The 24,275-nt window shown below is 46.9% G+C and overlaps 1 protein-coding gene across 3 annotated transcripts; it reads left to right on the top strand.

Annotated features, from left to right (window-relative positions):
• Window positions 1–5,032: 5,032 nt before the first annotated feature.
• Prdm8 (PR/SET domain 8) lies at window positions 5,033–23,942 on the top strand. Of its 3 annotated transcripts, none has more exons than XM_074041911.1 (5): window positions 5,033–5,214; window positions 17,169–17,306; window positions 19,537–19,757; window positions 20,732–20,963; window positions 21,306–23,942. In XM_074041911.1, the coding sequence occupies exons 3-5, from the start codon at window positions 19,539–19,541 to the stop codon at window positions 22,883–22,885; spliced, it is 2,031 nt and encodes a 676-aa protein (XP_073898012.1). In that variant the 5' UTR covers window positions 5,033–5,214; window positions 17,169–17,306; window positions 19,537–19,538; the 3' UTR covers window positions 22,886–23,942. The 3 variants fall into 3 exon arrangements, with proteins under 3 accessions (XP_073898012.1, XP_073898014.1, XP_073898013.1); XM_074041913.1 differs by lacking the exon at window positions 5,033–5,214 and adding an exon at window positions 8,810–9,706; XM_074041912.1 differs by lacking the exon at window positions 5,033–5,214 and adding an exon at window positions 15,848–16,933.
• The last annotated feature ends 333 nt before the right edge of the window (window positions 23,943–24,275 follow it).

Here is a 24,275-nt window from a genome sequence, read left to right as displayed (position 1 = left end):
CCACTTTGTCTTCCTTATTAGGCTTGTCTCTTTTCTTCAACAAAACTAGTGATAAAGGCAGAACAGGACCTGCCTGGAATTGAAGGGGAAGGGGGGAGAGGGTGGGAGAGGGAGGCAGGGGGGAGAAATGACCCAAACAATGTATGCGCATGTGAATAAATGAATAATTTAAAAAAAACATAAATCCATTAAAAAAATACATGGATGCTAAAGGAGAATGGGGGGGGATGAAGTCAACTATGATATATTGTAAGAACTTTTATAAATGTCACAATGTATCCCCAGTACAACAATAATATAATAAAATAGTAATAATAAATGTTTGGATGCTTAAGTTTGCAAAGCCTGTTAAGATTTTACTTCCAAGCCAGATATGGTAGTTCACATCTGTAATCCCAGCACTCCAGAGGCTAAGGTAGGAGCATCATGAGTTCTAAGCTAGCCTGGGCTATATAGCAAGATCCTGTGTGTAAAAAAGAAAGAAAGAGAAAGAGAGAGAGAGAAAGAAAGGAAGGAAGGAAGGAAGAAAGAAAGAAGAAAGAAAAAAGAAAGAAAGAAAGAAGAAAAAAGAAAGAAAGAAAGAAAAAGAAAGAAGGAAAGAAAGAAAGAAATACACACAAGATTTTACTTCCAGTTGGGAATTGTGCATCAAATATATGTTTGCAGAAACAGTTCTCAGGGAAATTTATTTGTGAGTAATAATAATAATAATAATGAGCAGGTTATTCTGCATTTGTCTCCCCCAAGATCCCATTCATCACAATACTCCAGCACCTTGCTGGCCAGGGTTTAGCCTATAGTGTCCAACATTGACATGAAATTGGAGCCTGTGAAAAGAGAAAGATTGGGGTGATTATTCCTTGACCCTCTTTTCTGTACCACTGCCTCTCTAGCAGTAGCTATGTATCTGCCTCTCACTAGGCCCCTCCTTTAAGGTTCCAGTCCTTACCAGGTTCTAGAAATATTACTCTCCTAAGAACTTCATGCTATGCCAGTGTCTGTGTGCCTCACTGTCTCAGATAATGGTCTGTTGCTATAACAAAACACCTGAAATTGAGTAATTTATAAAGGAAAGAACCTTCATGGTTCTGAAGGCTGGGAAATCCAAGAGCATGGTGCCAACACCTGGCAAGAGCCTAGTACTACACTGTGACACAGAGGAAAGGAAAAAGAGCATGCAGGCCTGGATGGAAGCAGAAGCAAGAGGGACTTGATTGGCTTTCAAACAACCCACTCTCTTGAGCTTGAGCGCATTCCCACCAAAGTACTATTCATCCAGTCATGATCGTGGTGCCCTATGATCTAATCACCTCTTAAAAGTTTTGCCACTAAATTAGGAATTAAATTATTACATGAGTTTCAAGTGGGACAAACTATATTCAAATTATAGAATTCACCAGCTCCATCACTCCTGCCCCCCACTTTTAAGCAGTCTCACTATGCTCCATTCAGGCTAACTTCTGTTTTCAGCTGGGTCTCTGGGACTCAACACATTTTAAAAGTTTCTGCATGTGTCATGATCTCTAAGTCTTGATAACTCTACAAGGCCTTAACATTAGTATTTTACAGATGAGAAAACATTTTTTAGACAAGTAAAATACGCCAAATCATAGAGTGATTCACAGTGACAAATAGTGAATTTCAGAATTTGAATTCAACGCAAGTCTTTCTAACAAGACTATCTTCTTTCTTTCACTCAAATTTATAAACAAGGTTTATATAGTGTTCTTACAAAGACTAATTTTACTTAAATATAAATCAGATTTTGTGTCTGCTGTCTTATGAATATATTGACTATACCCCAGCCCCTATTTTGAAATAGATTTTAATGAAATCAACAAACTTCTAAATCCAAGTACAGTGTTCCCTTTTATTTATTTAATCATTTTTTATTTTTGTGGGGGGGGTATTTGTTTTGATTTGGTTTTTTGTCAGTACTAGGAATTGAATTCAGGGTCCTGGGCTTGCTAGGTAGGTGCTCTACCACTTGGGCCACATTCCCAACCCTTTTTGTTTGTTTGTTTTGGCAGTGGTTGGGTTTGCACTCAGGGCATCATACTTGCTACACAGGAACTCTACCACTGGAGCCACTCTGCCAATTCCCCAACCCTTTTTTACTTTGGTTATTTTTCAGGTAGAGTCTGGAGTTTTTGCCAGTCACCTGAGATGCAATTTACCAACTATGGCCTCATGCCCGGCTTATTGAGTAAAATGGAGATCCCTCTAACTTTTTGCCCAGGCTGGCCTAGAGCCATGATCCTCCATATCTCTGCACCCTGCCCCCAGAAGCTGGGATTACAACAGTGAGCCACCACACAGGCATTGTTTGCTTTTATGAGAGAGCCTGTTGCTATGTAGACCAGGTTGGCCTGGAACTTGCCGTGTAATGAAAACAGAAGACTTACTTAAAACTTGTTAAACTTTTATTTATGACAAAACTTGATAATCTACTCTTGCTTGATGCCAGCATTAGCTCTCCTTTGTCCTTTAGTTTTTGACAGATGTTCTTGTGTGCAATCTAACTACCATTCCCAATCTCCTTGTCCCTGTCATTTCACACTGGAAAGGCTAGCTTCCTCAGCTTCTTTGCAAGGATCTGTACCCAGGGACTTCAGGTCCTGCTAATGACAAGTGAAAATATTTCCTTCATTGATAAGAGGAAGCAACCACAGCTCTTTGCCCTGTCCCTTTCTTAAGCTTAAAATAATGACGTAATGCTGAACTGCAGCAGTTATATTATGATCAAAAGACTACATATCCAAGCTTGCAAGATAAATAGTCATAAAATAAAAAGCTGCTAGATTAGACCCAATTTACATACTGAAAGACACAGATCCTTAGAAATCCTGAACTTTGTTGTTACTGTTTTATAAAATAATGAATGGATAAAACAATGCTTACAAAACGTCTCCGTGACACTGAACACCTATTAATTACCACCTGACCCAAGACAATCTCTCTCCTGTATTTTGTGTTTAATTTGCTTTTTTCTTGTAAACAATTTACTTGTTCATCTTTATCCCTTTTGAAAGTCTAGAAACTGGAGCAAGACCTTTGGCTTTTAAAACACAGTAAAGATAGACTAGCCCCCTGTCCCCCCCGCCCCCCCGCCAGTGCAAGTTACAAAACTGAGAACGATGCAAAATAAAAACAGGAAGGCACTCCTTATCTTGATCATCAGAAAGTCACGACAAGGGCAGAGAAGTTGATCTTTTCAAAGCTAGCTAGGTTTCTAGCTAGAGATACAAGACACAAACCAGAGAGAAGGAAGTCTTGCAGTTAGAGGATTGGGGTTTGGGTCTTGGTGTGCTTTCAGAGGAGTAACCTCAACTTTCAGGTTTCCGAAGGGGTTCCTCCGCCTCTCCTTAAAGCCAGCCCTTAGGCAGGCAGACCCCTGCCCAAGCCTCCCTCCTGAGATCCTGCATCTGCTTTCTTGCTAAATAACTCTTCGCTCCGTTATCTCCTCACGGGATACATCTGTTGAGTGCCTAGCATCCTCAGCTCCCTTTCATCTTTTCGAATCTCAACACATTGTTCCCTCCAGTCCTGGTGCCAAAGTGGAAGGGGGCCATCGCGCCCTCCCGGGCGCGCTCTGGGATTGGCAGCAATGAATGATTGGCAGCACGCATCTCTGTCAGAGCTTTGGCATGCCGCAGAGTAGAAACCCTGTGCTAATGAATGCCATCTACACCTACCAGATGTGCCACTGGGTGACATGCCAGATCTTTTACATAAGGCCATTCTGCCGGACACCAGACAGCTGGGGGTGGGGGTGTCTTTGAATGCCTTGGGGTGGGAGTAGTTATGCTTTGCCTTTATTATTACCATTTTAAATTCAGACCACCCGCCACTGTCCCTATGCTCAACCAGCTCCTACTACTTAGGGCTAGAGCCTATGGCTGAGGGTGCCTCTCTCAGAGATCCCAAGCTGGAGGGACTAGAGTTCCCACAACATCTCTATTGCCCCCTCTCCCCCCACCCCCGCCCCGGACGTCCTGCCCCATCCAGACGTTAGAAAGGGAAATGTAAAGAAGTACAAGCACTGAAAGGGCCTGAAATAAAAGGAGGGGAGGGGAGATATCACACCTTCCATCCTCCCCTACCCCCCTCGGAATTACGCTCTACTCCCCTACAATAACTGCAAGGATGAGCTTCCCACACCCATCCCTTTGGCAGCCCCTCGGTTCTTTCCTCCTCCACCGTCCACCGGAAACTGTAAGTTTATATCCCCAAGGGCGATATTCTGCCTGTCCCACATTCTGGCTGAAGTTGCTGTTTTAGGGTGGCGGTGTCCCAAACTCCCTGCCGTTTGGAAGGGAACGTTTCCTGGAGTGGGATGGACAGGTGGGAGGAAAGGGAAATGAGAAAGGCGCACGGACGCCCCTCAGGTGTGTGCGCGTGTAGGAGTGTACTGGTTCCGCCCCTCGAGGGAGAACCGCGCGGGGAGAGGGGGGTGGTGATGCTAAGCTGGGCTGCACTGCACTATGGCCAAACCTGCCAGTCCCGGCTTCCCCAGAATCTGGGGGACTTGGGGAGGCCAGGCCTCTCCGCTCCTCCTCCCCAGGGGCCCTAGTCTCCTCACCCACGCCCTCCCAAGACACCCTCGCACGCACTCAGACCGCGGCTGGACGCCGCTCCCACGCCCAGACCCCGGCCCCCAGGACCCTCCGCTCGCACCCCGCCCCCGCCCGCCGCCCAGGCTCCAGATGGTGGCTCCCTGCGCTCGGCTCACGGGCCCTCAGACGCCGCCCGGCAGCAGCCGGCAGTCGCTCGCTCCCTCCCTCCCAGCTGCTGCACCAGAGACCCGCACGGCTTTGCCAGGCAGGCGGGCTCTCAGCAGGCTTGAGCTGGGGCCGGATCGCGGCCTCGGGAGGCGCGGGGCTGCGGGGGGACCCGCAGGAGCTTCGCTCACGGTGAAAGAATCCTGCGGCCCGCAGGTAAGGAAGCCTCAGAGAGGGCGCAGAGATGGGAGGGAGGAGCCCGACCCTCTGGGTGCACCCCACGCTTCCCCCTGACCTTCCTCCCAGCAACTAGTCCCAGCAGTCGTGGGACTAGAGCGCCCGCGGGACAGCCGGAGCGGCTGCGCAGCCGCCGGGAGGGGGCGCCCAGCACCCGGAGTCGGGGCTGGAGATGGGCTCTGCCTGGGCGTCCCATCTCAGACCCGCGGAAAGAAGCTGCTTGGGCTCGAAAGGTGCCCCCTTCTGCCAGAGACAGGTAATACCCACCACCAGCGACCACCCACCTCTCTCTCCCTCTCTCTCTCTCTCTCCCTCCCTCCTTCCTCTCTCCCCTCTCCCCCTCTTTCTCTCTCAACCCGTTCTCTTCCTTTTCCCTGCCTCTCCCCCTTGCAAGCATACTTTCCTCTATTCTGGTACCACCACCCTGGTGCTCTGTATCTGTTCCCGGGGAGATGGTGTGGAAGGGGACTGATTCCCGCTCAGGTTCTGCCTCCTCTCCAGAGGTGCCTTCCTGGTGCCCAAGCCACCAGCCCAGACCTTGGCAGCTCGAGGAGGTTGAGATCACCCTCTTCCGGGGACGGAGTGAAGGGACTGTTTGATTTGGGATCCTGTAAGTGAAGGGTTGGGGAACGGCGCTTCCCTGGAATGAGGAGCTCGGAATACTGTTGCTGAATGGGATGCCTGAAGTTCAGTGACTTGATACTGAGCCTCTTCCTCCCAAAGAAAATTCAGGACGCTGGAGAGTATCTTCCCTTTACACGCACACACACACACACACACACACACACCCCGCAGAAGACATAAACTCAGCCTCTTCCTACAGTCCTCACGGGTTTTCTCTGAAGCAGTTGTGCTGGGGATGCGGAAGGGGAGAGAAGGGACTCTACAAACCGGTCAGACGTCCCTCTAATCCCCCAGTGTGCGGGCGCGTGCCCACAGTGCCCTCGGACAGGCCCCCTGCGCTACAGCCCGAGAGCAGGTTCCGTAAGCTTTCAGAATAAATCCCCTGGGAAACATTAATCACAAAGACCAGCGAATGCAAAATGTGTGCCCGTGCGGTGTCTGCCTTTAATCCCGAACGTAATTCCGGAAAGCAGCATCAGACAAGGACTCTTAATCCCTTACCCGTCAATTCGGTCTCTGACCTACTAGACTTGTTTTCCCGCAATTTCAGGAGAGTTGGCCTCGGTAGAGGAACGTGCAAGGGCACAAGGGAAGCAGCAAGAGGAGTGTCTCGGTGCACTCGCTCAGTCACGGGATGCACTTCAGCAGAAGGCGCTCCTGATACCCACTGGACTCCCTGGCCAGGAGCCCAGAATCTGCACAAGGGTGGTGACATGGTGGGGGTGGGAAAAGAGTTAACTGGGCATTAGGTGTTGAGCGACGTTGGGAACCCGAGTTGGTCCCAAGTGACCTCAGCTAGGGGTTGTCCCCTGGCGATGGCGTTCAGGAAGGGGGAGTGGCTCACCCGCCGCACAACTGAGTCAGAGTTTGTTCCCCTAGGGCCTGTTCCTCGCACTTGAGATTTCACTATCATGTAGTCCAATTAATCATATTTCGCTTCTCCCATTTTATTCAAAACCGACTTCTAGTTCCCTCATAATCGTAATTTGCGCCATTGCCTTTTATCTTTGATTAATTAGGAAGCTGAAAATGATAATAGAGGGTCGGGCCAATAAATTAGCTTTAGGAACAGACAGACCGACGTCCGTGGCCGCTGCGTGGGTGGGCACTAAGAGGAGGGAGGGAGGCTGGATTCCGGGACCCCCAGCCTCGCACAGGGAGGAGTTAAGAAGGCTTGGTGGCCGCTCTGGGGAGAGACCCGCGCTGAAATTCACCCCGAAGTAGCAAGCGAAGACATCTCATCTCACCGAGTGGAGAGGTTCCAGGGACGTTTAGCTTTTCCTGGTTGAGTTTTAAAATGCACAGGAGAGAGGACTACAGGAGGGTGAAGGCGGAACTCCTCTTACTTTCAGAGGCCTCTATGTTCTTAGCGAGTGACCAGGTTTAAAGTCTGAGTCTATTTCTTCCCGAACTAGGAAGTGAGATTCACTTTTGCATTCTTTCCTTCTTCCTCTCTCTTCTTGCCTATAAAATCTGAAGGAGGGAGGAAAGAAGGGAAGAAAAGCGAGAGGAGCGAGAGATAGAGATTTAAGGATCAGCTCAGCAACTCCTTGGCCCAGGAGGAAAGCAGAGTTGTTCCCTGCCCAGGCAGAGGCGCTGGGGCGGTGAGGGACTCCTCTGTTCTCCTTCCATGAAATCCATCAGGCCTCTGAGACGGCTGAAGGAGAGCACTTTGCCACTCTTCTCAGTTTCGTTGCAACCTCTTTAGCTTTCAATTGAAAACCAATTAAAGGTTTCTATAAATCTGTTAAAGCCCTTTTTATCTGGGGACCCCCGATGCATGCGATGTTGCCCTTCAGATGCCTCTTCCGTGTTTTGTTTTGCAATTGTTGTATCGATATAATGCGGCCTTTCTTCTCCTGTCTCTATAGATACAGATATACAAGGAGAACCAAAGCTATTCATTTGTCCCGCAGCCTAACAGTGGTGCCCTTTCTCTGTGCTGCTTTCCCTGCTTCGGGAGCAGCAGTTATGGTAGAAGCAGATGGGATTGAGGGAGCTTTGTGGCGCTAATGCTGAATACTTTATGGAAAAGGACTTTATCATGCTTCGTTGGGCAGAGGAACAAGGGGATGAGATTTATGGCCAGGAAAAATAAATCTTTTTGCAAGTTGTAGCTCCTTCTCACCAGTGTCTCCTTTGCAAACCTCCCCTGCCCCTCCGTCAAACACCAAGGAATTGATTTTATTTTATTTGCCTTTTTGCTAAGAGCACTTTTAGTCAGAGACTGAGGGGAAAGTGGACTAAGAACCAGAAGTTTATGAAATACCCCAGGTCATTGCAGCATCAGCCTTCTCCACCCTAAAGGGAGAAAAAGCAAATGTTGACTGCTGCTTGGGGCCATGTTTTCTTGAATGTACTGTTCCTTGATGGTTATCCTATTATCAGCAAAGAACAACAAAGGATGAAAAGTTAGAGGAGGACACTGAAGGAGAGGGGGAAAGACACATAGCTGTGAAGATGATTATGGGATGAATATCTGTGAATGTAATGTTTTGGATTCTAATTGAATTTTCAATTTTTTTGGAGAATACACAAAGTCTAACCCTACTGAGGCCTAATTTACTACTGGCTATGCTCATATCTTTCCTCTTTGCCCCTCACCTGAGTTTGACTTCTCTTGAGTCAGATATGCTCTGTGTCTGCTTCTGGGATACACCCATTCTGCCCTCAGAACCTGTCCTCCTACAGAACTATAGAACCCTGTTCTCCTAGGGGCTATAACTAAAGAGGTCAGCCGATCCAAGTGCTGGGTCTCCCTTCCTACTTCTGGCAGAATCTCTATCTCCCTAGTTCCTTGAAATGCTGTTTTTCCATTCAAGAAGCATTTGTTGACCACCTTCCATGTTACAAGCCTTTTCCTCTGCCCTTCTCATTCTTTTACCTTGTCTCTAGAAACTGAAGAGGAAAGACTAGAAGGACAGCTTCCAGAAATGTCACCTAAACTTCTACCATAAACTTCTTCCTCCCTTCTCTGAGCACTAGCACCCCACCTTCCAACATACTCCTTTGCATATCGTTTCTCTCAAAAGAGAAGAAAAGTTATAGTAGGAGAGCTGAGATTTAAAAATTACATTGTGTAGCATTTCAAAGGAGGCATTCAGATAGTTTAAATGACCAACTTTTGTGCTCTTCCTAAGTGCGAGGCAAAATAAGTCTTACCACTCTTATTTCTTATAGTGACCCTTTGAGTTAAGCACTGCTATCATTTTAGATTCCGCTGCTTCACATAACCGCAGAGATGCTAATCCAAACAAGTGATCCAGCCAGGATCTGAACCCAGGCTTGGCCTTGCTTACCCTTGCATTATTCCTAACCACGCCATGAGATAGATGTTGTTTTTTACTGTGTACTTTACAAATGAAGAAAACAAAGTTCAGAGAGGTTAAGTGATTTGTTCAGACACAAAGTAGATTGATTGCACACCTGGAGTTTAATTCCAAATGTTCAGGACTCCACATTTCAAGCTCGTAAACTACTGCCGCTTGGTTCCTTTAGAAGGAGGAGGAACTGAGAACTGACAACTGATGCCTGTCCCTGGATACCCAGACTGAGCTGGACATTTCACAGACCCGGAGACTGTGGACACCGGCTGCACTTAATGCGCCTGGCCAGGGCTGCACCTGCATGGAAGACGCAAGGGTCTGGAGGAAGAAGTTCTGCCCTACACTCGCCACCCAACACGGAGCTGGGTCAGAGCTGGGTCAGGCTTGCTGCCCGCGGCTTTCAGCGGTACGCGCGCCCCAGCCGACCTAAGGACGGCGGAGGGACGTTAGCCTCGTCCTAGGATTCTGGGAGCACCACGCGACTGCTGTTCCCCACCCTCTGCCTGATCGATCCCGCTCTGTTTCCCAGGTGTAAGACTCCTCCGCTACCCACCCAGCCCTCAAGGCCCGCTCACTTGGGAGCTTCTAGCCTGAGTCACTGCTAGTCGCCCGCCTGGGCTTTGGATCACTGCGCCTGAGTTAACCAATGACGCTTTCACGTACTTCTCAGCTCGGGGAATTTGGCCTGGCCATCCCGACTTCCCGCGGTTCTAATTTCGCACCCCGGCCCCTTAAAGCCCCCACCAGGGCAAGGGCGATCGAAGTCCCATCTCCACCCACTAGCCTGGCTTCCAGCAGGTAGGTGGAGTGGACGAGCGGGGACAGAAGGGTAGATTTCCGTAACTTGGGGTAGGATTTTGGGGCCCCTTAGCAGTGGAAAGGATCCTGAACAGATTCCTCCTGCCTATTTTATCCTCCTACACCTCGGTCCCATCCCCCTAGAAATGGAGGAACCCTAAACTTTCACTGAGTCACTTGGAAAGCGCGTGAAGAAAGAAGTTCCCCAGTGTTCTAGTGGGGAAAGGAAAGCAGTGTTAGTAACAAAAGGCAGCGCTGAAATGGGCGTTTACTAGATGTCCGGTGCTTGCTAAGTAAGCAACTCAGTCCTCACAATGACTTTTTGAAAAAGGTTCATATGTTGCTTTCACATCAGATGAGGCCTGACACACTGGTGAGTTTCCCTGTCGCAGACCTGGAGTGGAATCCCAGACAGTATGGTTCCCCTGAGCCTGAGATATTGGTCCTCTTTAGGTCAAGGCTGTACACTCTAACTGAGGAGAATGTTCATTGATGAAGGCATTAAGACCTGCCAGGGATGTCCAAGACTGGAATGAAACAAGCCCAGCTCTTGAAGAGTAAATCCCTTACCATCTGCTCAGCAACTGGCTTTCCAAAGCGCTCTTGCCCTCCTTCCCTCGCTGAGCTGCTGCATGCAGTTCTTGCCAGATTACTTCAACTGGAGGAAACCGGAAGCTGAGCTAGTTCACCAGCACCCCAACTCGTAATCCGGAACGCAGGCTCCCGCTCCTCAATGGAAGCTGGGCTACCAGCTGGGCGAGGTTGTCCCCTGGGGCACATAGAGGGTGTGGATGGCAGAAAGACTTGCTGCTGATGCAGGCTCCGCCTTCATAACCCTTTTCCATGAGGAAAGTGGTGGCCTAGCAAGAAGCAAATGCTAGCATTAATTCCAAGAAGGAATAGGAGGCTAGGAAATGTGGGAAACGTGGAGGACCTTTGAGTACAGCACTTGGTCCCTGCTTTGCCAGGTGCATCTGGAGCACCGCTTCGTCTACAAGGGTGAACTCCCGGTTGTTAGTGACATATCTTATCCTGCCTGGGTCGCATCTGCTGTAGTGCTTTGCAGTCTTTGGTGGAATGACGCAAATGTATTCCCAATACTGTCAGGCGGTACCTTCCTTGAAGCTCCTCACTTGACCTTCTCTGTGCTCTTAGCTAGGCCACTGTGTCTTTTATTGAGACATGGGCACTGGAGAATGCAGAAATCAAGAATTGTTCCAATCTGGTAGGCATTTCCTTCCTTGCCTTGCCTTCCAAACTTTGAGCTCAAACTCAGCTGCCAGGGACTTTGGTATAGAACAGTTAAAGCCGTTCCCCAGGAGCCTGCTGTGTTCTCAACGCCTTGGCTTTCTCCAGGATACTTCAACAAGTTCAGGGTAACCTCACTTATCCGGAAACATGAACATCCTATGGCCTCCAGAATAAACTCTAGAATCTAATCACACAAGTATTACACAGTAAAATACTCCTTTTAAAACTCTATAAGCTTTGCCTCCCCAGGACCAATTGCTCTACTGTATTACTTCACACAAACTATTTTCTCAAAACGTGAAAACATGCAGAAAGGACATGTAGCCAAGGAAAATAAGTCTGATTTTTTTCTAATTTATTTTCTTGACAGCCTTCACCCATAACTGTCTTAAACACACATAAACACACACCCTGTCATATCTGATCAGGCATAAAGTTGTTCAGATCTAAATTGAATTCTAGGCACAGGTAATCTCAATATCCTGGTCATTATATTCAATCTATTTATTCCTAAAATTTTATGAAAGACTTATTTGGCAATTCTGAATGTTATTCATTTTTAAACTGTACATTTTAAAAAAATCTTACACAAGATCATGAATATCTTGTTTATTATATTATCAGAGACTATCACATTAGTTTTGGAAGTAACTTCACTTAATAAGTTCAAGAAAACAAATATAAGTTTGAATCCCTCTTGTTTATTATTTATTCCACCTGACAAGGTACAATCAGCATTATTTATAATACTTACGATGTTACTATCATTTGTGACAAGTTGATTTTTGAATTTTTTAGGAGACTACTTTTCCAAGTATTGGCATTGAAGACTTACACTGATAGTTTTAAGTGCTTTTGAAATTCTACTGAAAGCTATAGCTTTCTGTATAATGTTTGGGGAGAGATTCATTGACATGGATGCTAAATTCATTCATGAAACACCTGTGATTGGTTTGAGTTGAAATCATGAAGATGGTTTTCCCTCAAACAGTTCAATGGACAATCTAAGCAGGTGAGCAGTTTGGGTATTTGGGGATTTCCAGGGCTCTAACAAAGTAATGTAAATCATCACCATTTTTACTAATTGATATCACATCCTATCTCTTCAGGCCTCAGGGAAGTACACCATGGGCAGATTCCAAGCTGGAAAGGCCTGGGTCTGTCTGCCTTTTGCCTAGATCCCTTCCACAGGAGACCAATGCTTTCTGCTGCTCATCCCCAGCAACCCAGTTTCTTAAGTCTACAACTCAGAAAGCCAGCTGGAATTGGGTGCCAGGGAATAAAGTCTGCCTAGGAACTACACACTGCACATCTATCAGGGCCCTCTTTTTTACTCAGGAATTAGATACTGCCTAAAATGGATAGGGAAAAGTGTAGAACTCAGGAGCTGAATCTTGGGATAATGTTCTTCTGGCAGTTTGTTGTCAAGCCTCTCAGTCTGTTGACATTCCAAAAGCCAATGGTCAGTCTTCTCAAAATCTCACTTAAGTCTGCTGGACACCCCCTGGTCTCAGTCTGCTTGGAAAGTCTGACCCATAGGTGAGGACACTCAGAATGGGTGACATTTCTTTCCAGGATTGATATGTTCAGGGGCTGTGGTGTCTGAGTTTGAGAAGAACTTTGGAACATATGGATTTGATAAAAAGAACTACCTGCTCCTTGCCAGATCACTAGACATTCATCTGGCAAAGAGAATAAAATCTGGGAGAATCTAGGAGATCAGAATATTGGATGTTGATTTAGTTCACAGATCACACTTGTGAGCATGAGGCATGGTTTCAGATTTGTAGAAGATCACTTGGGTTTGCTAGTTCTACTAAAAGTCATACTTAGAAGCCATTGAGCCAGTGGACTACAACTCTGATCTAAGAGAGAATGATAGGTGATGAATACTGCAAAGCTTTCGAAAATTAGCTGTCAGCTGAACCCCAACAGAAGTGTAAGTGGAGTTTGGAATTCCTCAGAGATTTAAACTTGAGGAAAGTAAATTGTGATCATAACGATAACAATAGTGGTGATAGCAGCAGTAGCAGCAGGTTTAAAGGCAGTACTATTTATTGAGAAAGAAGAAAAGTCAAGAGAGAAAAGTGTGAATCCCCAGTCATGACCTCTATATTTGGGAGTCTGTAGTCCAGAATTCTCCATCCTTGAGTCTCTGGCTTTCCCAGGCCATGTATTCATTTATCACCCTAAGAACCATCTATAATACCTAGGGTGAGGAACCCAGCTTAGCAAGTCTGTCTCTTCTTGATTCTCCAAGATGTAAAAATAAATAATCAGATTAAGATAACCTCCTTAGTTCCTTACTCTGGTTGGTAAGGTTAGGTAATATAATACTCTTACTTGAAGTTCCATTCTCCACCTCCCCAACCCTTATAGTCACTCAAAGAAGACCCTGTGGAAAATTAGTAAAACTAGGAAAAAGCTGCCACCTCTGCTTCATTGGCATCTTATCTTTAAGAGCGATTGTGCTTTCACCATGAATTTCTATAGTCTTGATAACCAAATCTTCATTGGCACATTGATTTGGAAATAGGATTAGAGGGGGATGAAACAAGACCTACAAAAAAGAAAAATAATGTGTTTTTTTTCTTATAGAATAATAATCTTTAACTGAGTTATTTGAAGAGTTAACTCTACCTGCCTTATATTACAAAGTTAAGTTATTTTGGACCTCATTTCTCAATCCTGGAGGAGATAGGACATTCTCATTATAATACTCATTAAGTATCAGATTTCCTTTCGTACCCTTTCTCCAGCCTCTTACTTTGATCATAAAAGGAACCACCTCAGGAATCATTCATAACTTCTCTCCAGTCTCCTTTTCCAAAACAACATACCGCAGTAGTCTACCTATCTGTTTGTTTGTGGTGACTGCACAAAGTCTCACTAAAGCAGAGCAAGGTGAGCACACTTGCTCTTCATTGTCATTCTTCTAGTCATTTAATTGGAAATAAAATCTTAGGAAAAAGAGCTCTGAATATATGCATAAACCCACTGTTCCATGTTAATGATAGAAAACTGTTTGAGTGAGGTGTATTTTTATAGTACTGTCTGAGGCTGAATAAATGCCTTAACCCTTCATTTAGTATCAGTGAATTCCAGTAAGTGATTTCAAAGTAGTTTATGCATCAGTTTAGCCCATGAAATTTCTAGAGAAATAAAAATAATTTGTGGAGTTTCTTTATCTCCAGTTAACAATTGTCCTACCAAGTAAAATGTGTACCACTTAAAATACTGGAATGCTCCCAAGTAGGAATTTCAACTTAATCTTACCCATATTTGTTTTGTTGTTGTTATGTCAATCATTTGATTGATACAAAGAGATGGCTGGATCCATAGAATGTGAAGAACTTCAAATTTTAGATCTTTACCTGGAAGCAGGAGGAGACATTTAATTGAGGAAAAAAAAAAAAAGAACCCTGAACCTGAGATGAAACATCTTATGGCCAGATTCTCAAAAACTCTGATGTACAGAATTGTAGGTATTTTCTACTTGGACTTTTGAAGGGTCATGCTTACCCACCCCCAACTTAAATACCAGAAACATTATATTGTACAAACTGGAGACAGGGTTTCAGTACCTTAAAGGAGACATAGTATAAAGAGAGACAGGGCAGGCACAAGAAAAATGTCTTCCATTTAGTTTGTTTTCTAGATGCCCCCCTTTTGGAGTGGATGTCTTTATGTTTACAATATGTAAGAAAATTATTTAAAATGTTGGTTACATGGGAAGATGACCTTTTTCTGGGAAATATAAACTGTGTATTTTCTAAATGATAACCAAAACAGGCACAAAGGAGTGTTCTATTCAACAGATTAATGGAACAAAATTCACTAACACTCCTACCCTCATCCAGTACACACTATTGGGTATCTCAGGTTATGTATAGTTTCTATGGGACCACAACTCCCTCATGGCTGTTTTCCTATGTTGACTTGCTGCTGTTTACACCTATGCCCCTGAGATTTATTTTCCAACAATTTCCTTTTTTTCAACATTGAAGAGATGGAAATCTCTTTCAATACTCCCACCTTCCTTTAAATAAATGGTTGGAAGCGAAATGTTTGTGTGTGTGTGTGTGTGTGTGTGTGTGTGAGAGAGAGAGAGAGAGAGAGAGAGAGAGAGAGAGAATTCTGCAGCAGCTAAAATAAGTGACAGATAAAAACAGTCACAGATCCTTATATATACAAACATGTGAGAGCCTTCAATGCATGGAGCCTTGGTCATTATGAGTCACCCTTAGCCAAATTATTTAAAACTGTAAACATTGCATAAGGAAAAAATGTCTCTTTAAGATGAAAGAAAATTGCAATTCAAGAAGCTTTTTTTTTTTTTTTTGAAAAGTCAGTGGTTAAACTGGGAGTTAAGGGAGACTTGGGGCAAGGTATGCCAATTTCTCCAATTTATGGAGATTTTGTAGTCCTTCTTTCCTGGAGTCCCAGTGTAATCCTAGGCAGAGGTTCTGTGTGATCAGAAGGACTGGGAACTTGTGTGTGTGGAGGTGCTGACTGGAAAAGGGAAGTGGGGAAGGACCCCAAGGAGTGAACTCAGTGGGGAAATTCCCCACACTTTATTTCTGCTCTGCAAAGTGCATTCTTCCCTGGCCTTTTTGGTCAGCAGGCACCAGCAAGAAAAGGCAAGTATGCTTTGCTGGGTCCCTGGGATCCAGAGAGAGAGGTGTTAGAGTCGCAAAAGGATCAAACTAGCACAGTAAGGTGCTCTTTGCCCACTTCCTGTGCACTCACCCTATTACAACCAGGGAAGGGGGCAGGGATGAGATTGTCTCCTTATTAAATCATGGTTCTGTGTCTTGCCCTTTGGCGGGCAGGCTATACAATCGGATTTGTTCTAAAGCTGACAGATTGCCCATTTGATTGCAGTGTAGTGAGAGTGGGAATTGAGGGATCGCTTATGCCACTCAAAGGCCTTTCTTCCCTCAGGAGTAGAGACTTGAGCAGTGAAAAAGAGCTGGAGAGCCCTCAGCGACATTGTGTTGTGGCCCCTGTGGATGGAGTCAACTTGTAGGCAGTGAAGGTCCTCATGTCATTAGCATCAGCTGCTGCACGAAAGGGCAAGCCAGCGCCTCTAAGTGGGATAGCGCACAAACGAGGCTCTGGAGACAATCTGGGCTACTCCATCCACTCCTCCATCATCCGCAGGACATGAAAAGCTCTCCGGAGCCCATCTCCGCAATATTTTTTTACTTTGAAACACCCTCCCTCCATCTCGAGGTCTTCGGATCGCGGCCACCCCCAGTATGGGTCCCTTGAGGATCACTCTGAACACACAATGCAGAGAGTGAAAAAGCAGTCACAGCTTGATTCCAGTAACTTGGGCTCTTCCCTGCAACGCCTCCACCCACACACCCAGCTACTCTTGTCCTGGGACCTGAAGACCTTGTTAAATCTCCTTCCATATTCTGGCAGCGACCCTACTTTCTCCCCTTACCCCACCTCCTGGGACACTGGAAGGCTAAGCCAAGTTCTCATCAAACCCATCCTTTCTCAATTTTGCACGGGAGGGCTTGGTAGTGAGAACGCCCCTGAAGAGAGCTGGAGCCCTGTTTATCACTCCTTGCCCCCACACAACTAGCTCCTCAAATCATTGGTGGCTCAATGACCGGAGAATCCCTTGGGACTTCTTCACACCCATCTTTGGTGCACAGAATTCAAACTCTGGGGATACGTGCTCGGGTTCTACACCAGCAACGCATCCATCTCTGTCCTAGGTTCTCCAAGTGACGAGCGAAACGGAAAAAAGGCCGTCTTCCATCATTTGGTGCCTTCCTCTTAGATCCTGAACCTGATTTTGCCCTTCTAGCCGTCCCAGAGGACCCAAGCTTTAGAGGAGGAGGACTGGGCTGCTCTCAGGGAGGAGTTGCCGCTCGGTGAAGGCGCACAGGATCTTCGAGGAGCAGGCAGGCCAGGGAGAAGGCTACGAAGCTCGCGGCGCCGGAGGGAGCGCCCAGCCCAGTAAAGAGTTAAAGGGAGGGGACGTGGGCTGTCACGCGTCATTGGGCAGATTATGTGCAGCAAACAAAAAGTGTGTGTCTGCGTGCCAGTCAGTCACTGCATCGGGTCCATCTGTACAACTCCCTCCGTCTCTCTCTCTCTGTCTCTCTCTCTTCCCTTCTCCCCCTTCTCTCTCCTCATTCTCCTCCTCTCATCTTTCTCTCCCAATTTCTCCATCTCTCTCTTGTCTCCTTAGGAAGAACCTAGAAGACAGAAACACCAACACCTTTTGACATGGAAATACACTGATGCAGTAAGCAAAAAGAAACACTCGATTGCATCTTCCCGGTTTCAGGTGGCCTTATTTGGCGATTCGCTCCTGACCTTATTCCTGGTAAGTCTATTTGCATTGACGTGGGAGGGGGGATGGGAAGAAGGCAGGTTTGGTGGGAAGAGTGGAAAATTTTGTCCCTCTTCTCCTTATTATCCAAAAGAGAGGGAAAAATGATTGTTGAGGGGATCTCTATTGCCAATAAGATTATACAAAGGAAGTAGTGGGTGGGGAGCACTTTGCCCGAAAAGCCGGGAATGGAGAGCGCGCGGCCGCTACACAATGTCTGCCTAGAGCTCAGGGCGAGCGGCCGGCGGCAGCGACCGGCTTCCAGCGAGCCCTGCCAGCGATCGGGAGCTTCTGCCCCGAGGATGAGAACCCGGGTCTAGAACAGCAGGCACAGCTGTGAAAGGTTGGGACGCAAAGGCCACTCCGCACGGGAGAGCAGTCCCAGGCTCATTGTGACCCGCTGGAGGCTCGTGGCGGCCGCCGCAGCGACGACGCGGACTGCTATTAGCGTGGCGTAGCGAGGACCTTTCACAGTATTGTTAGGTAGCACTGCATTTTAATGATTGCGTCCCTGCTGTTGCCCGAAGTGACGGGGCGACCTCTCGGCACAATGAAATGCTTGTGTGAAAGAGACTTTTAAAAGGAAAAAATAGGGCGTAAAACATTTATAAAGGAGAGAGTAGGATTCCGTTGAAAAGGAGATGAGAGAGGTCTTTTTTTAATCTATTTTAATTTGTTTTTGGAAATCAGGAAGGCTACCTTGTGCTGGACAAAAATGCCCCCAAATATAGAGTGTAGCATAGTAAACGTTATACGTTAAGAATATTTTCCTTATTTTTGCTCTCTAGCAAATGCAGCCCAACATTAGCCATTTGGGGGCATACAAGAGAATGAATGGGAAAAGAGGTTGGCCAAAGTTTTGGGCTCTGTTAGCAGGAAAGAACTAAAAAGGCACTACCTTGTGATCACACCTACAAGACTAATTGGTTAACAGACATTAAGATAAAAATAGGTATTACAGAACTAATATTATTGTTTAATGAGCCGCTTTGCAGGAAAAAGAATGAGGTCCACTCTTTCCTGCTATTTAGATTATACAAAGCAAACATAAATTATTGTCAATGGTGAAATTATTCGGGAAAAACAACTTAGAGGAATCATTTCAGCAGTCAAAAATAAAACCCAATACAGCTAGTTCAAAACCGACTTTAAAAATCTTCAAATACACTTTTTTAAAATGGTAAGTCTTGTGGGGGTGTCCAGTGGCAGGTGAAGGGAAATGTCCCTTTATGACAGCTTAATAGAAAGCCCTCCATTGGGGCATTACTTTCTAAATTGCTGCGGATTAAACAGCTGGAGAGCCCAATGAGGCTATTCAGGCAGGGCTGCCCCCTCTGGCCCAAACAGGGTGGTATCTGGGGAAGTGAGAATTCACCAGTCATTACACACGGTATTTCAGACAGGGGACACTTCAGGCCTGCCCTATACCTGCTCACTTCATGGGCCACATGCGACTCAATCCACCCTCTTGTATAACAAGGTAACTGGGATTCAACCTCATCCATAAATAAGCATGTCGAGGAAAAAATAATTACCTCTGCTTGCTGCTTTTAATTAAAGCCTCGGAGGGACAGTGTAGTATTATGTTAATGAGCAGACGTATGTCCCTTCTTGTAGGCAGCAGAGAAAGGTTAGCTGACACGGAATTAGTGGCCCTGACACTCCACTTGAAATCCATTCGCTATGCTCTGCTGTCTCTGCCTACTCGCTAATGCTGCTGCCCTCTTTGGAAGAAAAGAAAAAATAAGCTCCTGGGCACCCCATTCAATACACAGGAGGAAAGGGACTGTTTTCCAAGGACAAGGAGTGTTGTTTTTTCCCCACAATCAGGTTGTGTGTGTGTGTGTGTGTGTGTGTGTGTGTGTATTTGCGCGCGTGCACGCCAGTGCATTTCCCCTCCTTACCTTCAGCCCCAAAGCCCACTTCATCCATCTCCAAGTTAATGCAAAAATGACCTAGTCTTTCTAAGCTTATTTTCTTTCTCCCATGTAGTCAGTGGGCTCCCACCATTCCATTTGTTTAAAAGGAAAGGGAAAAATTCTGAATTAGCATCTTTAAAATATGCCAGATTGATCTGCTTTAGCTTAAAAAATAAGCGCTATGCAAAAAAAGAAATCAGGCAAATGCAATAAAAAATGTCTGATAATTGAAATGTTCCTTCTGGGTTCATAGCGGTAAAGGCAGTAACATAACTTGACTCCCTGTCCTGTGTATCTGTCTCCAGTGATGGAGGATTCAGGCATCCAGCGAGGCATCTGGGATGGAGATGCCAAGGCTGTCCAACAATGTCTGACAGATATTTTTACCAGCGTTTACACAACCTGCGACATCCCGGAGAATGCTATATTTGGTCCCTGTGTTCTGAGCCATACTTCTCTGTATGACAGCATAGCTTTCATAGCTCTTAAGTCCACGGACAAGAGAACAGTCCCTTATATCTTCAGGGTAAGTCTCAGCTGATGTGATGCAGATGATGAGGGTGATGTCCCCTTGAAAATGGACATTAAAAGGATCATTTTAATGACAAGAGGAGATAGGATTTGAAGATAGAAAATGCAACAATGTACATTACACACCAAAGATTAGAAAAGAACAATTAAACGCATTTCAAAATTAAACTGATTTTCTGGACTAAATAACAAAATTTGATTTGGGATGATGGGATGCTGCACCAGTGCCTCAGTTCTGGGTTTTCCTCTGGTTGAACGGGACGTCCTGAACTCTGGGTGATTTCACAGGGGCTAAGGCTAATTTGCATACTGAGTATTTTCTGTAACTACTGTAGAAGTATTGGGTGCATTTGCGTTCCAACCTAGGAGGCCTCACCTCCTAAATTTACTTTCTTCCCTAACATTAGCTAGTGCCCAGAGTTTGTATTTATATAAAATAAAAACGTTAATTGTCTTGACAGCAAAGCATCAAGTCCATATGTTTCATTTTGAAGATAACAGGCCTCACTTCCTAGTTTTTCTTTACAAAGCAAAACTTATTAATTGTTCAATCCACAATTAGGAAGATGAGTACTACATAATAATTTCTAAGAACTGAATTTGCCTTTTACTTCAAAAGCAAACACTGCCCCCCCCCCACACTTTTGCATTGTGTTATAATTTACAAGTAAATTCTGAAGAGGCTGACACTAATTTACATTGTGAGAAGAAATTTGCTCATTTAGTACTCAGCCAATATATGAAAATGGTAACTTAAAAATGTGTATCATTGGCGCAGTGTTTCAAAGCATAGTTATCCTACATAGTGGTTACAAACATAGGGGGCGTGTCCCAACTTGGGTCAAGTTTGGGAAGCATGCTCTTAGATAATCTTTGGGAACGACAGAAAAAAATGGTCCTAGCTCCTCTGGCTTCAATTTCTCACATGGGTCTCCCTCCCCCCCTTCTTTCTTCTATTTTAAATTGTAGGTAGACACCTCTGCGGCAAATGGTTCCTCAGAAGGTCTTATGTGGCTGCGGCTGGTCCAATCAGCCAGAGATAAAGAAGAGCAGAATCTTGAAGCCTATATCAAAAACGGACAGCTGTTTTACCGCTCTCTCCGCAGGATTGCCAAAGACGAGGAGTTACTAGTTTGGTACGGGAAAGAACTGACTGAGTTACTCTTGCTCTGCCCCTCTAGATCCCACAACAAAATGAATGGTAGGTTGGATCGCGACCTGCGGGTGGGCCCTTCTCAAGCTGGGGAGAGGTGCAGGGAGCGCGATGGCGTGCCTGTCTCCCCTTTGGGCTTGTAATGCGAAGCTTCTAAAAGGAAAGCGTCTCACAGGAAGCTTCTGGAATGAAGCTGGGATAGGCAGATGAAGATAAGTCGGGGTACACTTAGGGAAAGTTAGATGAAGTCGGATAGTATAATCTTTTCCTGGGCACTCAGACCCTGAGAGAAAATGGTGGGTTTGTGAAAGGGGTGATGGCAAAGTAGCCTGGGGCCAAAGCTGAGTAATCTTGTGGTGTGCGTGTGTGTGGTGTTTGCTCACTAAGCAGGGTCGACCCCTTACACATGCCTGGAATGCAGCCAACGTTTCCAGTTTGAATTCCCCTATGTGGCGCATCTGCGTTTCCGCTGCCCCAAGAGACTTCACAGCACCGACATGAGTCCCCCAGACGAACAAGGCGGCGGCGTGGGCACCAAGGACCATGGGGGCGGCGGCGGCAAAGAGCAGCAGCAGCAACAGGAGGTGACTTTGGGACCAGGCCCCAAGTTCTGCAAAGCCGGTCCCATCCACCACTACCCGTCCCCGTCCCCCGAGAGCAACAACCCACCGGCCGCCGCGGGCGGCAGTAGCGCGAAGCCATCCACAGACTTTCACAACCTAGCCCGAGAACTGGAAAACTCCCGGGGTGGCACCAGCTGCTCCCCGGCCCAGAGCCTCAGCGGCAGCAGCGGCCACCAGGAGGCAGAGCTGAGTCCCGACGGCATCGCCACCGGCGGCTGCAAAGGGAAGAGAAAATTCCCGGAGGACGCGGCGGAGGGCGGCGGCGCGGGGCTCGTGGGGGGCCGGGCTCGCTTCGCCGAGCGGCCGCTGCCAGCCTCCAAGGAGGACTTGGTGTGCACGCCGCAGCAGTACCGCGCCTCGGGCAGCTACTTCAGCCTGGAAGAGAACGGCCGCCTCTTCGCGCCGCCCAGCCCGGAGACCGGCGAGGCGAAGCGCAGCGCGTTCGTGGAGGTGAAGAAGGCGGGCCGCGCGGGCGGCCTGCAGGAGGAGGCGAGCGCCGACGGCGGGGGAACTGCTGCCGAGGACCAGGACGCAGGCGGCGGCGGCGGCTCCTCCACGCCTGCCGCTGCGTCGCCCGCGGGCACCGAGAAGCTACTGGCCCCGCGGCCCGGTGGCCCGCTGCCCAGCCGGTTAGAGGGCGGCAGCCCCGCGAGGGGCAGCGCCTTCACTTCCGTGCCGCAGCTGGGCGGCTCCGGCGGCAGCGGCGCCGGGAGTGGTGCGGGGACCGCGGGCGGCACTGGCGGTGGCCAGGGCGCCGCGTCGGACGAGCGCAAGAGCGCGTTCTCGCAGCCCGCGCGCTCCTTCTCGCAGCTGTCCCCGCTGGTCCTGGGTCAGAAGTTGGGCGCGCTCGAGCCCTGCCACCCCAGCGACGGCGTGGGCCCCACCAGACTCTACCCCGCCGCCGCGGACCCCCTGGCCGTGAAGCTCCAGGGGGCCGCGGACCTGAACGGGGGCTGCGGGGCGCTGCCGAGCGGCGGGGGCGGCCTGCCCAAGCAGAGCCCCTTCCTCTACGCCACCGCCTTCTGGCCCAAGAGCTCGGCGGCCGCTGCTGCGGCAGCCGCGGCGGCCGCGGGGCCCCTCCAGCTGCAGCTGCCCTCGGCGCTCACACTGCTGCCGCCCTCCTTTACCTCGCTGTGTCTGCCCGCGCAGAACTGGTGCGCCAAGTGCAACGCCTCCTTCCGCATGACCTCCGACCTGGTGTACCACATGAGGTCGCACCACAAAAAGGAGTATGCCATGGAGCCCCTGGTGAAGCGGCGGCGGGAGGAGAAACTCAAGTGCCCCATTTGCAACGAGTCCTTCAGGGAGCGTCACCACCTCTCCAGGCACATGACCTCGCATAATTGACTGGGGAAAGGACCCCGGCTCTCCACGCGTGCGCACGCACAGTCAAGCCACCTGCAGAACAAACACGCGAGGACATCCACCACCACTTCCTTTTGCTCGAAACACTACACACACACACACACACACACACACACACACACGTGCATACACATACACGTGCCCCTCCCCCAGGAGCTTTCTCATTAAATGCTTACCCCATACACACACACACACACACACACACACACACACACACACACACACACACACACACAAGACAGGACGGTGGATTTTTGATTGGGTGGGATGTTTGAGGGGTTTTCTTTTGAATGCACGCATTTTCACTTTCCCAAAAATAAAGTTACATTTTTTAAAATGTCATATATTGCAACATATTGATGCATTTGTCATACGTTTCTACTTAAATTATTAAGCACTTACAGTTTAGATGTAATAATTATATGTAAGGACAAAATTTATTTTCGATATAAAGTAACGGAGGAGAGTGGGATGCTTTCTGCATTTCTTGATGACAGCTTGTGTTCTTACAAAAATAAACAAAACGAATAAAAAGGGGGTCGCCATTCAATTTAAGTTTCCAGGGGGAAGTGCATGTATCATGAAATAATTATGGACTTCAGTGAAGAATATCATCTCTATGTAAATATGTATCTCCTTTTAATACAAAGTGTAATTTTGTGACAGTGAAATGGAGTCTGAATAGTTATGTGTTTCTTTTATCCCTGGAAAGATTTATTAAACTTTATAGTTTATCCGGATATGTTGGATGCTTTGACAATAAATGACTATTTTCTTCAAAGCAATTACTTGGAAAGTTTTTAACAGTTTTTTTTTTGTAGCTAAGTGCTATACTTTGAGAAGATGGCATTTACCTTCACAAGCTCCTGAAAAGAAGGGAAGAGAAGAGAGCCTTGTTGTATTTGCATTTATTTACTGTAGACATTTATTTATTTATTTGTTGCACTGCATTTATTTACCTGAATGAATGTAAGTTTTAATTATCTGTTGGACAATCTTTATTTGGAAAATGTTGGCCTTTTGAGCAAAAACAAATCATTTAAATGAAACACCTGCCATGCAGCTAACCTGTTACTGGGATATCTTTTTCAGAAGCAGGATAATTAGCATTTCCACAAATGGCCAGAGACAAACAATTCTCAGACCTGCATCTGGAAGAACAGATGAAAAGCCCAGTTTAGGTTCTGGTAGTGATACTTACATGGAAGAGTACCTTATATTCTAGAATCCTGGGCATTCTGTCATCCACTAAGAGGCCCAATGGGAAGTTTCTCTAGAAACTGAGGTGAAAATATCAAGGTTTGATGATAGTTTATGCATTGTAGGGCCCAGTTTTTCTTCTAAAGGCTTCAACATTCATACCGCCTCTGGG

This window comes from Castor canadensis, chromosome 9 (genome assembly GCF_047511655.1).
Source record: "Castor canadensis chromosome 9, mCasCan1.hap1v2, whole genome shotgun sequence".
Lineage (NCBI taxonomy): Eukaryota > Metazoa > Chordata > Mammalia > Rodentia > Castoridae > Castor > Castor canadensis.
This window is presented reverse-complemented; position numbering and strand designations above follow the sequence as displayed.